This window comes from Musa acuminata, chromosome BXJ3-7, assembly GCF_036884655.1.
Source record: "Musa acuminata AAA Group cultivar baxijiao chromosome BXJ3-7, Cavendish_Baxijiao_AAA, whole genome shotgun sequence".
NCBI classification, from domain to species: Eukaryota; Viridiplantae; Streptophyta; class Magnoliopsida; order Zingiberales; family Musaceae; genus Musa; species Musa acuminata.
The window spans coordinates 9,086,660-9,099,331 of record NC_088355.1 but is presented as its reverse complement, the minus strand read 5'-3'; the positions used below and the strand labels follow the sequence as shown (position 1 = coordinate 9,099,331).

Genomic DNA, 12,672 nt, shown 5'->3' with positions numbered 1-12,672 from the left:
GGGTTTTCAACACCAATAATAGCTTCATCATCCTTCAAATAAACTGCTAAATTACAGCATTCTGTTAGGATCCTTTTATTTTTCCTTTTATTTTCTGTGCTTTCCTTTTATTTTATGCGTATTTATTAAGTCTGTTTGGTTCAGCTAAAGTCGGAACTCTATAAATAGGGATGTAACTGCTTCTTTTCAGTTATCTATGAAAAATACTATTCCGTCTTTTGACAAACCCTAGGAGGCTGATCCCCTCGAAGCGATCAAGGAGGGCCGATCCCCTCGAAGTGATCATCTCTTTCTCTTCTTCTTTTCTACGATAAGACTTTAGGGTCTTACCATTTGGTATCAGAGTAACGATAAGACTTTAGGGTCTTATCATTTAGTATCAGAGCGGCGATCCTTGGCGTTCTCGCTGCACCTTAGCTATTAAAAAAAAAAAGAAAAAAGGTGTTACCCGGTGGCCACCGAGAAGGGTCCCCTGCTTCCCTTCTTCCCCACCGCCACCGCTGCGCTCCAGCAGGCCGCACCCTACAGCGACCCTTGCTGCCTCCTTCTCACCGCTCCCCAGGTCGCAGCCACCGGTTGCCCCCCCCTCCCCAGGTCGCAGCCGTCGGTTGCCCCCCCTCCTCATGGCGACCGAAACAGGGCAACTCACCGCTGTTGCCCTTGTTTCCAGCCGCGCCTCCTCCAGCACTCCTCTTCCCCTCAAGCGCCATCGCCGCCCAACCGACCCACCACTGCTACCAGCCACCGTGCGACGACCGCCACTCACCTCCAGCCGGCGCTCCCCCTTGCTCTGCATCCTCTATAACCGAAACAGAGCAAGTCACCTTGCTGCCCTTGTTTCTAGCCGTGCCACAGTCGCGTGGGTTCCCTTGCTGCTGCGAACGCCGGCTGCCGCCACCGTCGCTGCTACTGCCCAGCTACTGTGCAGATGCCCTTGACTAGACATCAGAAACAAGAACTGGGGATTACCGACTTACAATCGTACGCAATGGCTGCCGATAACTCAGTGAAGGCACAAATAGAAGCGTTGGAAACCAGAATTGAGAATCGGCTACAAGAAACTCTTCATGATTTCAAAAAGAGCTTATTAGAGCACTTTAGCGGGTTTCAACAAGATGGGAGCTCAAGTTCTACGTTGAACAGATTGAGAGATACAGGAAAAGGGCCCCAGGATGGTGACACACACTACCCACGCATCAGGGTAGAATTTCCACGATGGAAAGATGGAGATCCGACCAGTTGGATCTCTAGGGCGGAAAAATTTTTTCGTTTTCACAGAACCCCAGAAGAATCCAAGGTAGAAGTGGCCTCAATCCAGCTCGATAGAGATGCAATCCAATGGTATGATTGGTACGAAACTTGCCATGGAGTTCCTTCGTGGGAGCAGTTCAAAAGAGGGCTTCTTGTTCGCTTTGGCCCATCCGAATATGAAAATATTGATGGCCAACTCGCCAAAATTCGTCAGACTTCTACAGTGTTGGAATATCATAGTAGATTTGAAAGATTGTCCAACCAAGCTAGAGATTGGTCAGAACGATAACTTCTAGGTACATTTATTGAAGGGCTTATTCCCGAGATCCGGTGCGAGGTTAAGGCTTGTCAACCCCGCACTATGATGGCTACGATTTCATTTGCACGCCTACATGAGGAAAAAATCAGTGTGGAATATCGTCGAAATAGAGGTGCCAATAAACAGGTGATTAGCAGGCAACCTACCTCATCTACTCCTAGTCGAAACCATAACACTAGCAGACTAACCCGAGAAGAACTCAAAGAAAGGTTAGCGAAGGGTTTGTGCTGGCATTGCAATGAAAAGTGGAGTAAGGAGCACCGATGCAAACAAGGAAGACTTTTGATGATTGAATCGATCGAGGAGGAACCGGAAGTAGAAGTATCGGATTCCGATCATGAAGAAGTGAAAATTGATGATGTTGTTGAAGCTGTCACACATACAGTGCATGCATTAGCTAACTACTCTAATCCACAAACTATGAAAATTGGGGGAACTCTGAAACACCAGTCTGTCACTGTTTTGATTGATACGGGTAGCACTAATAATTTTATGGATAGGAAGGTTGCAGCCCGATTAGCTTACCACATCGAATGTTGTGACAAATTTAAAGTCAAGGTCGCCGATGGACGAATTTTAACCTGTGACAGCAAGTGCTCAAAGATAAAACTGATTTTGCAAGGTCAAGAATTATTTGTGGATTTCTTTTTATTACTCTTGAAAGACTATGAAGTCGTGCTTAGAATTGAATGGCTATCAACCTTAGGTGATGTCCCCTGGAATTTTTCTAAACTAATTATGAAGTTCTTTATTAATGGAAGGCAGGTGACTCTCAAAGGAAGACGTGGAGGTAAGGTTACAACTATCACTAGCCATCGGATGGAGCGGGTCCTTCGGAAGACGCACACCGGATTTTTGGTGCAATTGCATAACATTGCAAAGGAAATGATAGTGAACATTCCGACTGGAAATATTGAATCATTGCTAACAGAGTTTGTAGATATATTTGCAGAGCCACACAGACTTCCACCTCTTAGATGTCATGATCATCGGATCCCACTATTACCCGAGAAGGCACCAACCAATGTCCGACCCTATAGATATCCACATTTCCAAAAGGCAGAGATAGAGAGGATTGTCACAGAGATACTCAAAACAGGAGTAATACGAGCTAGTGTTAGCCAATATTCCTCCCCAGTCTTACTAGTTAGAAAGAAGGATGGCTCATGGCGGATGTGTGTCGACTATCGAGCACTTAACAACATTACAGTGAAAGATAAATATCCTATTCCAGTAGTGGATGAACTATTGGATGAATTGGGAGAAGCTCATGTCTTCACTAAATTGGACCTACGATCGAGCTATCATCAAATCAGAGTACATGAAAGTGATGTTCAGAAAACTGCCTTCAGGACACATAACGGCCATTATGAGTTTCTAGTAATGCCTTTTGGGTTAACCAATGCGCCCTCTACCTTCTAGAGTTTAATGAATGATATATTTCGGGCTCATCTCCGTAAGTTTGTTTTGGTTTTCTTTGATGACATTTTAATATACAGTCATTCCCTAGAAAGTCATTTATTACATTTACGAATTGTCTTTAATATTCTTCGTGAGCATGGTCTTTTTGTCCAGAAATCCAAGTGCAGTTTTGAGCAACCAGAGGTTGAGTACCACGGCCATATCATATCTCAAAAGGGTGTTGCAGTTGATCCTTCAAAAATCCAAGTGATGACAGACTGGCCAATTCCAAAGTCAATCAAAGCTTTAAGGGGGTTCTTGGGACTAATAAGCTATTATCGAAAGTTTGTGAAGAATTATGGCAAGATTAGTGCCCCCCTTGACGTCACTTCTAAAGAAAAATGCATTCAAATGGTCATAAGAGGCAACTCAGGCATTTCATTTCTTGAAAACTGCAATGACTACTACACCCGTGCTTGCTCTACCCGATTTTAATAAGATATTTATGATTGAATCTGATGCTTCTGGAGCTGGAATAGGGGCTGTATTAATGCAGGAAGGTCGACCTATCGCTTATGCTAGTAAGGCTCTTTCCCCTTCCCATTTGAGTTTATCTATTTATGACAAGGAGATGCTAGCCATAATACATGCAGTCACAAAATGGAGACCCTACCTAATTGGTCGACGGTTTCAAATACGCACTGATCACAAAAGCCTCAAATATTTTCTAGAGCAAAAGAATTCTTCTTCGGAGCAGCAGAAATGGATCACAAAGCTACTGGGATTCGATTATGAGATCGTTTATAAAAAGGGGAGTGAGAATTTAGTAGCAGATGCCCTCTCACGCCTTCCAGAACAAGCTGAACTTGTAGCTATTTCTATTCCTATTTGCGAGACTTTAGAAGTTATCAGAAGGGAATGGTCAGATAATCCTGAGATCCAAAACATCATTAAAAAATTAGAAGAAGCCCCAAGTTCTGTCTCAAATTCTAGTTGGGATTCGATGGACTTGCGCTATAAAGGCCGAATAGTGGTTGCCCCACATTCTTCTTGCCAGGCAATAATCCTGAAGGAGTTCCATTCATCACTAATTGTTGGTCACTCGGGATTTCTCCGCACTTATAAGCGAGTTCGACAACTTTTTTACTGGAAAGGTATGAAAAATTTTATCAAAAAATTTGTTACTGAATGTGATGTTTGCCAACGTCACAAAAGTGAGACAGTAGCCACCCCAGGCTTACTACAGCCCCTCCCTATTCCTGATGCTACTTGGACCGACATATCTATGGATTTCATTGACGGTCTCCCACCATCTCAAGGAAAGAGTACTATACTTATAGTCGTGGATAGGCTTACAAAGTATGCTCATTTATGTGCTTTACGACATCCTTATACTGCTGTAAGTGTTGCTCGTATTTTTGTGGAAAACATAGCTAAATTGCATGGGAGTCCCTTCCATTGTTAGTGACAGAGACAAGATTTTTACTAGCTCCATCTGGACAAACTTTTTCATTTACAAGGTACTCAGCTGAATATGAGCACTGCTTATCATCCACAAACAGATGGGCAAACTGAAGTGGTAAACAGGTGCCTAGAAAATTACCTCCGATGCTTTACTAGCGACAAAGCCGAAGGAATGGATTAAATGGCTTCCCTGGGCAGAGTGGTGGTATAATACTTCTTGTCATTCTTCTATTAAAATAACTCCATTTGAAGTAGTTTATGATCAACCCCCACCTACAATTACAAAATATATACCCGGTTCTTCTAAAGTTGATCAAGTGGACAAGGAATTGATGGATAGAAACAAGATTATTCAGCTTTTAAAGGATAACCTCGCAGCCGCACAAGCAAGAATGAAACAACAAGCTGATAAACACCGAAGTGAACGAGAATTTATTGTGGGTGATTGGGTTTTCCTTCGTCTTCAACCCTACAAGCAAACTTCCATAAAGGTCCGATCTTCCATGAAGCTGTCTCCTCGGTTTTTTGGGCCTTATAAGGTATTAGAACGCATTGGACCAGTTACCTACCGCTTGGATTTGCCTGCTAGCTCTAAAATACATCCAGTCTTTCATGTTGCATGCCTTAAAAGGAAATTGGGTGAAGATGCAATAGTGCAGTGCCATTTGCCGGACACTTCTACTAGTGGGGGAAGTTCAAGCTCAACCACAAGTCATACTTGATCGACGAGTTGTAATGTACCGCAGACATCCTGTAACTGAAGTGCTAGTGCAATGGGCCAACTTACCAAAGGAAGATGCCACTTGGGAGTCCTACAGCATGCTAAAGGAGAAGTTTCCAGAATTTGATGCTGCTCAACCTTGAGGACAAGGTTGAATTGAAGGAGGCGGGATTGTTAGGATCCTTTTATTTTTCCTTTTATTTTCTGTGCTTTCCTTTTATTTTCTGCGTATTTATTAAGTTTGTTTAGTTCAGTTAAAGTCGGAACTCTATAAATAGAAATGTAACTGCTTCTTTTCAATTATGTATGAAAAATACGATTCTGTCTTTTGACAAACCTTAGGAGGTCGATCCCCTCGAAGCGATCAAGGAGGGCCGATCCCCTCGAAGTGATCATCCCTTTCTCTTCTTCTTTTTTACGATAAGATTTTAGGATCTTACCATTTGGTATCAGAGCGACGATAAGACTTTAGGGTCTTATCACATTCAACATTTATGAAAAATTATAAAAATTTGACTGATGATGAACCTTCATCAGAAATGTCTGCTGGTTTGATTAATCTTCAATCTGCCCAAATGTTGAATTCTTGATGCAAGAACTTGTTTTAAATCCTCGTAATTAGCAGTTCTTTATTAAATGATCAATCTTGTCATTAAACTGTTTTCTCATAGTAAACAAGAAACAAGTTAGAACAAAAGGGATAAAGAAAGTATAGAGTCCTGTTATTCCATATAACAAATAATACATACAGCTCTGTTTTCTTCCAGCCAGAATCCTTATATATATATAACTATGGATCTTATTTTACTATAACAAAAGATAGTTCAGGGAGAAAAATTGTCAATTTTAGCGGCCCGAGCATCTTCATCTATGCCTTGTTTACCAAGAAAGCAAGTTCCATGAGGGTCTTCTCAGATGGTCAGTCTAGCTTATATAGCATAAAACTTTTAGGTCCAATGACAACAAACAAAAGATTAATAGACTTAGAATTTTGTTAATTTTTTTTATGTAACTTGAATACCATTGCCATTCAGGTTTAATGATGGTTCTGCATATTGTAGAAAAGAGACCATCATGAACATATCTAAGTAGGCTTTTTAACTTTGACAAGTACCTTGCACGTGGAACAAGGAGACGGGTGGCATCTAACAGATCTTGTAACTGAACAGCACTTTTAAGTTTTGTCTGCAATAAAGTTTACAAGTTGTAAAAGACAGCAATCAAATATGATAGAAACTGTAAAGACAATATTGAACATGAGAATCACCTCAGCTTTTGTGTTTCCACCATTGTACTTCAGCATCAAATTCAATAGCTTTTCTTCTGTAACTTTTAACTTAACCTTTTGTTTTGGAGTCCGATCACCACTTTTGCATATTGACGGAAAATATTAGAAAAAGGAAGACAAAACTGGAGCTCTTTAGGCTGGAAAAATTAGTCCTTACTGGCGGATAATAGCTATAACACAGCGGAGCTCCTCAGACTGCCCAAATGTGCCAATAATTCCACTTCCTTGGCGTGTTAGTCCGTCAGAAGGCTGGATCGGTTCATTAACTTTCCATGGAAGGTTGGGAGGAATAGTAGATGAAAGATGAGGAGCCTTAGCATCAAGAATTATTTTCCTTAACAAACATGCTGCATCGTCATAGTACCTATGCAATTAAGTTCAGCTTCTTTATAATATAAAAAAAATTGTTAAAATTTTCTTCATATATGCATATATTTAAGGGTAGAGATGAGACAGATGACAACAAATGCACAATTACTTGTGGGAGTTCTTCACAAAACTCCAACCATTGACATCACACACATAAGATCTTCCCTTGAATCTTAAGAGATCAAAGCCACAAACCTGCAATTGAATAAAGAGTGTGAAAAAAGATAACCAACTGTTAAAAGTTTACTTAGCACTATTTTAGCCTTATTATAAGCCTACATGGATAAACCAACACATTCATAAAACCTTAAATCTTAAACAAAATTATAGCTTTACCACTGTATCAGTGTGCAAAAATAACTGTAATTTCCAGATGTTAGTTATAAATCAAGATCATGCATGAACAGGATTGTCTCTTGTAGGCTAACAATTAAAAACAAGGAGTGCTGACTTGCATCTGTAGCAAAAATCAATAGTTATTTCTTTGACACCTCAGTTAGACCAACATTGAAGTGGGAGAATACTATCAAGTTCATAAGGGTAGATGGGCTCACAACTAGTTAATCAGGCTCAAGCATTTTGAGTTGCGTTTAAAGGCTTGTTATATCTGAGATACTAGCCTAGTAAGGCTTGTCAACAATTGGTAGTGACGCTAAATATGAAGGGATAGCTATGGTTGGTGAAAGAAAAAAAAAATGAATCTTGAAGTAGAATAACCAATGGGCAATGAACTCCGATGATGCCTACAAGTGAATGAATTTTGGATTATGTTTTGCCTTCATGAAATCAGCAAGTGTACAAGTGTGGGAGATGTGATGCCCCAATTAGTTAGACATTGGCTCTAACAACTAGTATCCCAGACTCAAATATTTTTGAGCTATAAGCTTATGTCCATAGTATCTATTTACTAGGTCAACGACTGTCAAGTCAAACCATGATATTTACCCTCAAAAATGAAAGTAAAGAATAATAGGCCAGAGTGGGCACCACTGGTTTGTTGCTTTTTATCACTTATTTAAAACTCAAAATTGCAACTAGACAAACTACTAATACAACATAGCCCTAAACCCTAACTAAAAGTCTAAAATAACATCAATCAAAACAATATCATTAACAAATAAGATATATGAAGTATATCCCATATATGCTTAGTAAGTCATTGATTGACAAAGTGAAAAGATAAGGATTCAAAAAGTAGTTATCGGGAACTTGAAAAATACTCCTATAACCCAACACTAGTAGCAACCTTATCGTAGATATTTTTTATCACATTAATATAACCACTGGTTATCCTTTCTAAAATTACCATAAATTATTAGGAACTCTATCATAACATTCTTTTTAATCATTAAAAACTATTTGCAAGTGTTTCTTCTTCTCTCTAATTTTAATTGTTTCGATAAATAAATAGCTCCTGTAATAGTTCTTCAATACAAAGAGTTAAAATCTTAAAAATACAAACTTTATATATTAGTCTTTATTCAATTACTCTTCTCAAAATTTAGATAACGTGGCTTATTATCTTAATTTCTATGCACTTCAAGTTTAAGTAACATTAAAAATCTCCATATTCTTCTTATATATAGTAATAAAATACTTCTCCGACATTCATCCAGTATTTAGTTCTCAAGATTTTTTTCAGTGAAAAATAGTTAAGATGATTACCTTTTGGTCTCTTAGAAACCTCCAAACTTCCATAAGAATATGAACAAAACCTATGTAATAAATCATACCTATACTCATCCTCTTCAAGTTCAAACTTCCTTTATCTAATTTTCCCTAACTTTTCAAATCAATCTTTGGTTTCTAATCTTACAATTATTTCTTATATCTAAAGCTAAGTGACCATATGATCAGTGATTTAAAAAACACTAGGCGCCAAAGGGTGCTAAGGTTGAAAAACACCCGAGGCGCTAGGCACTCGCCCGAGCGAAGCGATGCGCTAAAATATAAAAATATATAATATAATTAATAAATATAATTATTTAAAATTTTAAATAAAAATATGCTATTAAATTAAGAAAATCTAATATACAAAATCATAATATCACATTAACAAAAAGTCTTAAAATTCAAAACAATAAAATTTTACATCAAAGTCATTCATCATTATCAAATAAATAAAAATTAACAGTATTAAAATCAAAAGAATATATTATTAATCTATTAACGGTATTGAAAATAAATAATTTCAAATAAACCTAACAATATTAACAGTATACAGTATACTGTTAACAGTATACTGTTTTATACTATTAACAGTATACTGTATACTGTTATCAGTATACAGATGGAGAAGAAGGAAGAGTGTACGGGGGTGCTGACTGAGAAAAGAGGAAGCGGCAGCGGGAGCGGGAGCAGCGAGCGGCGGCAGCAGCGAGCAGCGACAGCGACGAGCAGCGGCAACGGGAGCAAGAGCGGCGAGCAACGGAAGCGGCGACAGCGGCAGCGAGCAGCGACAGCGGCGAGCAACGAGCAGAGCGGGAGCGATAGCGGCAACGAGCAGGGTTAGGGTTAGGCAACGACAACTGATATCGGTTTTAGTTGCTTCGATTGAACCAACTAACCACCGGATACCGAACCAGACCTAAAATCCTGGTTCGGTCGCTTGGTTTAACCCAGGCGCTCGCTCAAAGCGCCCAGCGCCTGGGCTCGGGCGAGCGCCCAGGCAGCGCCTCTTTGAAGCGGGCCTCCTGGAAGTGAAGCGAGGCGCTCGGGCCTCGCCTCGCCTTGCCCGAGCGCCTAGGCGAGTGCCCGAGTGCCTTTTTAAATCACTGCATATGATGTTCATCAAACACTCAATAAAGATAATTCCTCCAATTGATTACTAGGTATAAAGAACAAGTACACGCAACATACAAGGAACGTCCTAAAGCTAGAACATTGTGAACTACCATCAGCTAGAACATGGTGAACCAATAAAATTAGCAAGAATTTGTTTTAACTGAAATTTGCTTTAAACATAAAATTTAGCAATAAGATTTACATGAGGTGTCATATCTTACTGCTTGCTGAAAAGCATTACAAACATCCCTTGCCATTTGTTTCTCATCAGGAGTCAGCAAAACAGGATACCGAACCTACAAATAAAATACATCATCAATGAGAGAATTAAAGTTATGTTTCATCAACTTGTATTATCAGTAATGCAGAACTTAAATTCTAGGCAGCAAGGACAGCAAGCCAGTAAAATTTCACAAGAACATCAGGTTAAAGAGAATGATAATCATGGAAAAGGCATCATATTCCCTCTTTCAATATAATTGTGGTGCATAAGTTAATTCCATGGAAATCCTTTATCAAAACGCATGATACAAGATAAAAAAAAAGGGCATACCAAGTGCACGAGACTCTTGCCAATGTGGGTTCTAGGGAGGGTCAATGTATATAGTCTTACCATTAAATATTTAAAGAAGTTGTTTCCGGACTCGAACCCTGGTCTCCTAGGTCGCAAAGGAGCAACCTTACCATTGTACCAAGGCCCGCCTTCTTTTAAAAAGGACGTATCCAATGCACGAGGCTCCCGCCAATATAGAGTCTAGGAAGGGTCAATGTACGCAACCTTATCTTTAAATATTTAAAAAGGTTATTTTTGTAACTCTTTAAACACATGATACAAGAATCAGGACCAAAAATAGATTCTGGACTTGTTCATCATGTGAATAAAAAAATTCTATTTAGGTGTATGTTTACAAGTAAGTTACATGCTATCAGTGATTACAATTGGCTATATGAAGAGAAACTTGCAGCTTTTAGGTCAAAAACAATGTTCCAAAAGCAACAAGGCAAGGAAACCAAGCTCTCCAACAATGGGATTGAACTAGGATTAAAATTCAGGGTTTCAACAAAGAAAGAAAAATTTCGGGGCAAAGGTGGAAATCCATGGAATTATATCACTTCTGCAGATGTGGTCAAACAGTGGCCAGCACTCTTTATGCAGATTTCTCTTCATTGGCTGTGAAGAGGATGATTGGTTGCAAGCCTCCAACACTAAGGGCGGCAGTCTCAACACCTTAGAGGAGATTGAAAGGGGGTAGAGGACCAAGTTTGGGAAGAAATTTGGAGCTGGAAGTCAAATCTAAAGCAGTGGGAGGAAATCCCATGGAAAAAATTAAGATATTCTGCTTCAATTTTTCCCAAGAGAATGTCAGGTCTGCTTCCTGTCTGGTTTCCAAGCCAACAAATCCTTTTTTTACCAGCAGTCTTACTTCATTAAGGAAAGATCTATTAGCTCCAGAATCCAAACATTAAAACTGTTACATAGTTGATCCAAAAAGGGAAATGATCAAAACCTATAAACCAAAATACTCAACAGGGTTATAGTTTTGCTGCAGGAAAAATTAATGAAAAATAGGAAAGAAAAATGAGATAGTCTATCCAGCCAAGAGAAGGAAAAAGATCAGTATGAAAGGAAAAGAATATGAGAAGAAAAGAAAACAATCCTGTTCCTAGAAAAATAACATCATTGATTACTCATTACTTTCTGAAGCTCAATTCACCCGCAATAGGTTAAATAATTCAAGTTTAGCTAAAGTTAAAACTAAAGGATGTTTCTTTAAGATTTCCTTCCAAATGTCTATAATACAAAGTGACAAACCAATGAGAACATGAAGTAAATAAGAAATCATATATAAAATAATTAATCCCATTCGTGTACCTCTTATTCGCTGACAATTTTACTAAGTTAACCACTTCCAATCTCAAGTTAACAAATACAAGCATGAGCATTCTATAATGGAACAAAGTTCAGTGACCAATCTATAATCGTAAAACTGGGATACAAAATTAAGAAATGCACTAATTGAGCTTGTAACTGAAGGATATTAGGTTTACTGGGCTAGTGAGACATGAGCCAACCTCATTCTGGACTTAAACCTCAGACAAATCTGTGAACCCCCAAAGACTCCAAACCTACAAGATCCTACAAAAGGATCAAGGTGAGAGTCAATTCTGGCAATTTAAATTTAGTTGGAACCAATCACAAACTTTTCAAGAAAGGGCCATTGGCTGGTCTCAAGCAATTCAATGACTGATTTCAAGAGATACTTCTAATTGGTTAATGTTTTTCTCCTTTAGAAGACTAAAGGGAACAAACATTCCTTGCTATGGGAATAGATTATATGGTGTTAATTTTCATTGAGAGAATTACCGCAGGACTACTTTTTTCTTTCTTCTGCCTGTCATTATTTCTTTTAACTATTATCCTATTTCTTGACTTTATTTCCCCATCTTTAACTTTCTTCCTCGCCTTTCAAATAAAATCATCTATCTCCCTCCTGCTAAAAAAATTTCATACTGCTGATATGCAGGAGTAATCAAATTCTGGGTTCAAACAGATCGAACAATAAGATCTGAAGATGTCAAAAACTCAACCTGATTGTGGTTTGGTCCCAGATCTGCCTGGAAATGCATCTGAATAACCTATACTTGCTGTACTCTCATTAAAGCACTCTGAAGCCTTGATCATGATTTATAATTCAAACAGCCTAAGATTTCAACAGCTATCAGCCACATCAATTGCAAAGTTTTTCTTTACATCAGCAACCAATGAATCCTTGCTAAAGCTGGTGCCAACACAAGTTACCTTGTTTTTCTGACAAACCAACTCTGCACTCAAACTGTAATTTTATTTTCCTAACTCTTTGTCATTCATGATTCCAAATCCTGGCTTATTTTGTCTTTAATAAAATAAGCAAATATCTTATTTCATGATTCTAAATCGTAAATCCTATGCTGAGTGTTGGCATGCCCTCAGCATGCACCAGACTGTGCGACTTAGACATCGTACATGCTAACTGAGACAGACCACCAATTTCTGGGCCAATTCCTTCTGGCAAGCTTTCTGGCCAACTGTGCGAC

At 38.8% G+C, this 12,672-nt stretch overlaps 1 protein-coding gene across 1 annotated transcript in view; it reads right to left on the bottom strand.

Moving 5' to 3' along the window:
* Positions 1-12,672, bottom strand: part of LOC135642223 (inositol hexakisphosphate and diphosphoinositol-pentakisphosphate kinase VIP2-like) — a 56,461-nt gene that overhangs the window by 24,641 nt on the left and 19,148 nt on the right. Inside the window, exons 10-14 of the mRNA XM_065158190.1 lie at positions 9,819-9,893; positions 6,923-7,008; positions 6,602-6,808; positions 6,424-6,523; positions 6,271-6,341 (exon numbers count right to left, since the gene is read on the bottom strand). Coding sequence (XP_065014262.1) covers positions 6,271-6,341; positions 6,424-6,523; positions 6,602-6,808; positions 6,923-7,008; positions 9,819-9,893 — 539 coding nt within the window. The remainder of the gene's footprint in view (positions 1-6,270; positions 6,342-6,423; positions 6,524-6,601; positions 6,809-6,922; positions 7,009-9,818; positions 9,894-12,672) is intronic.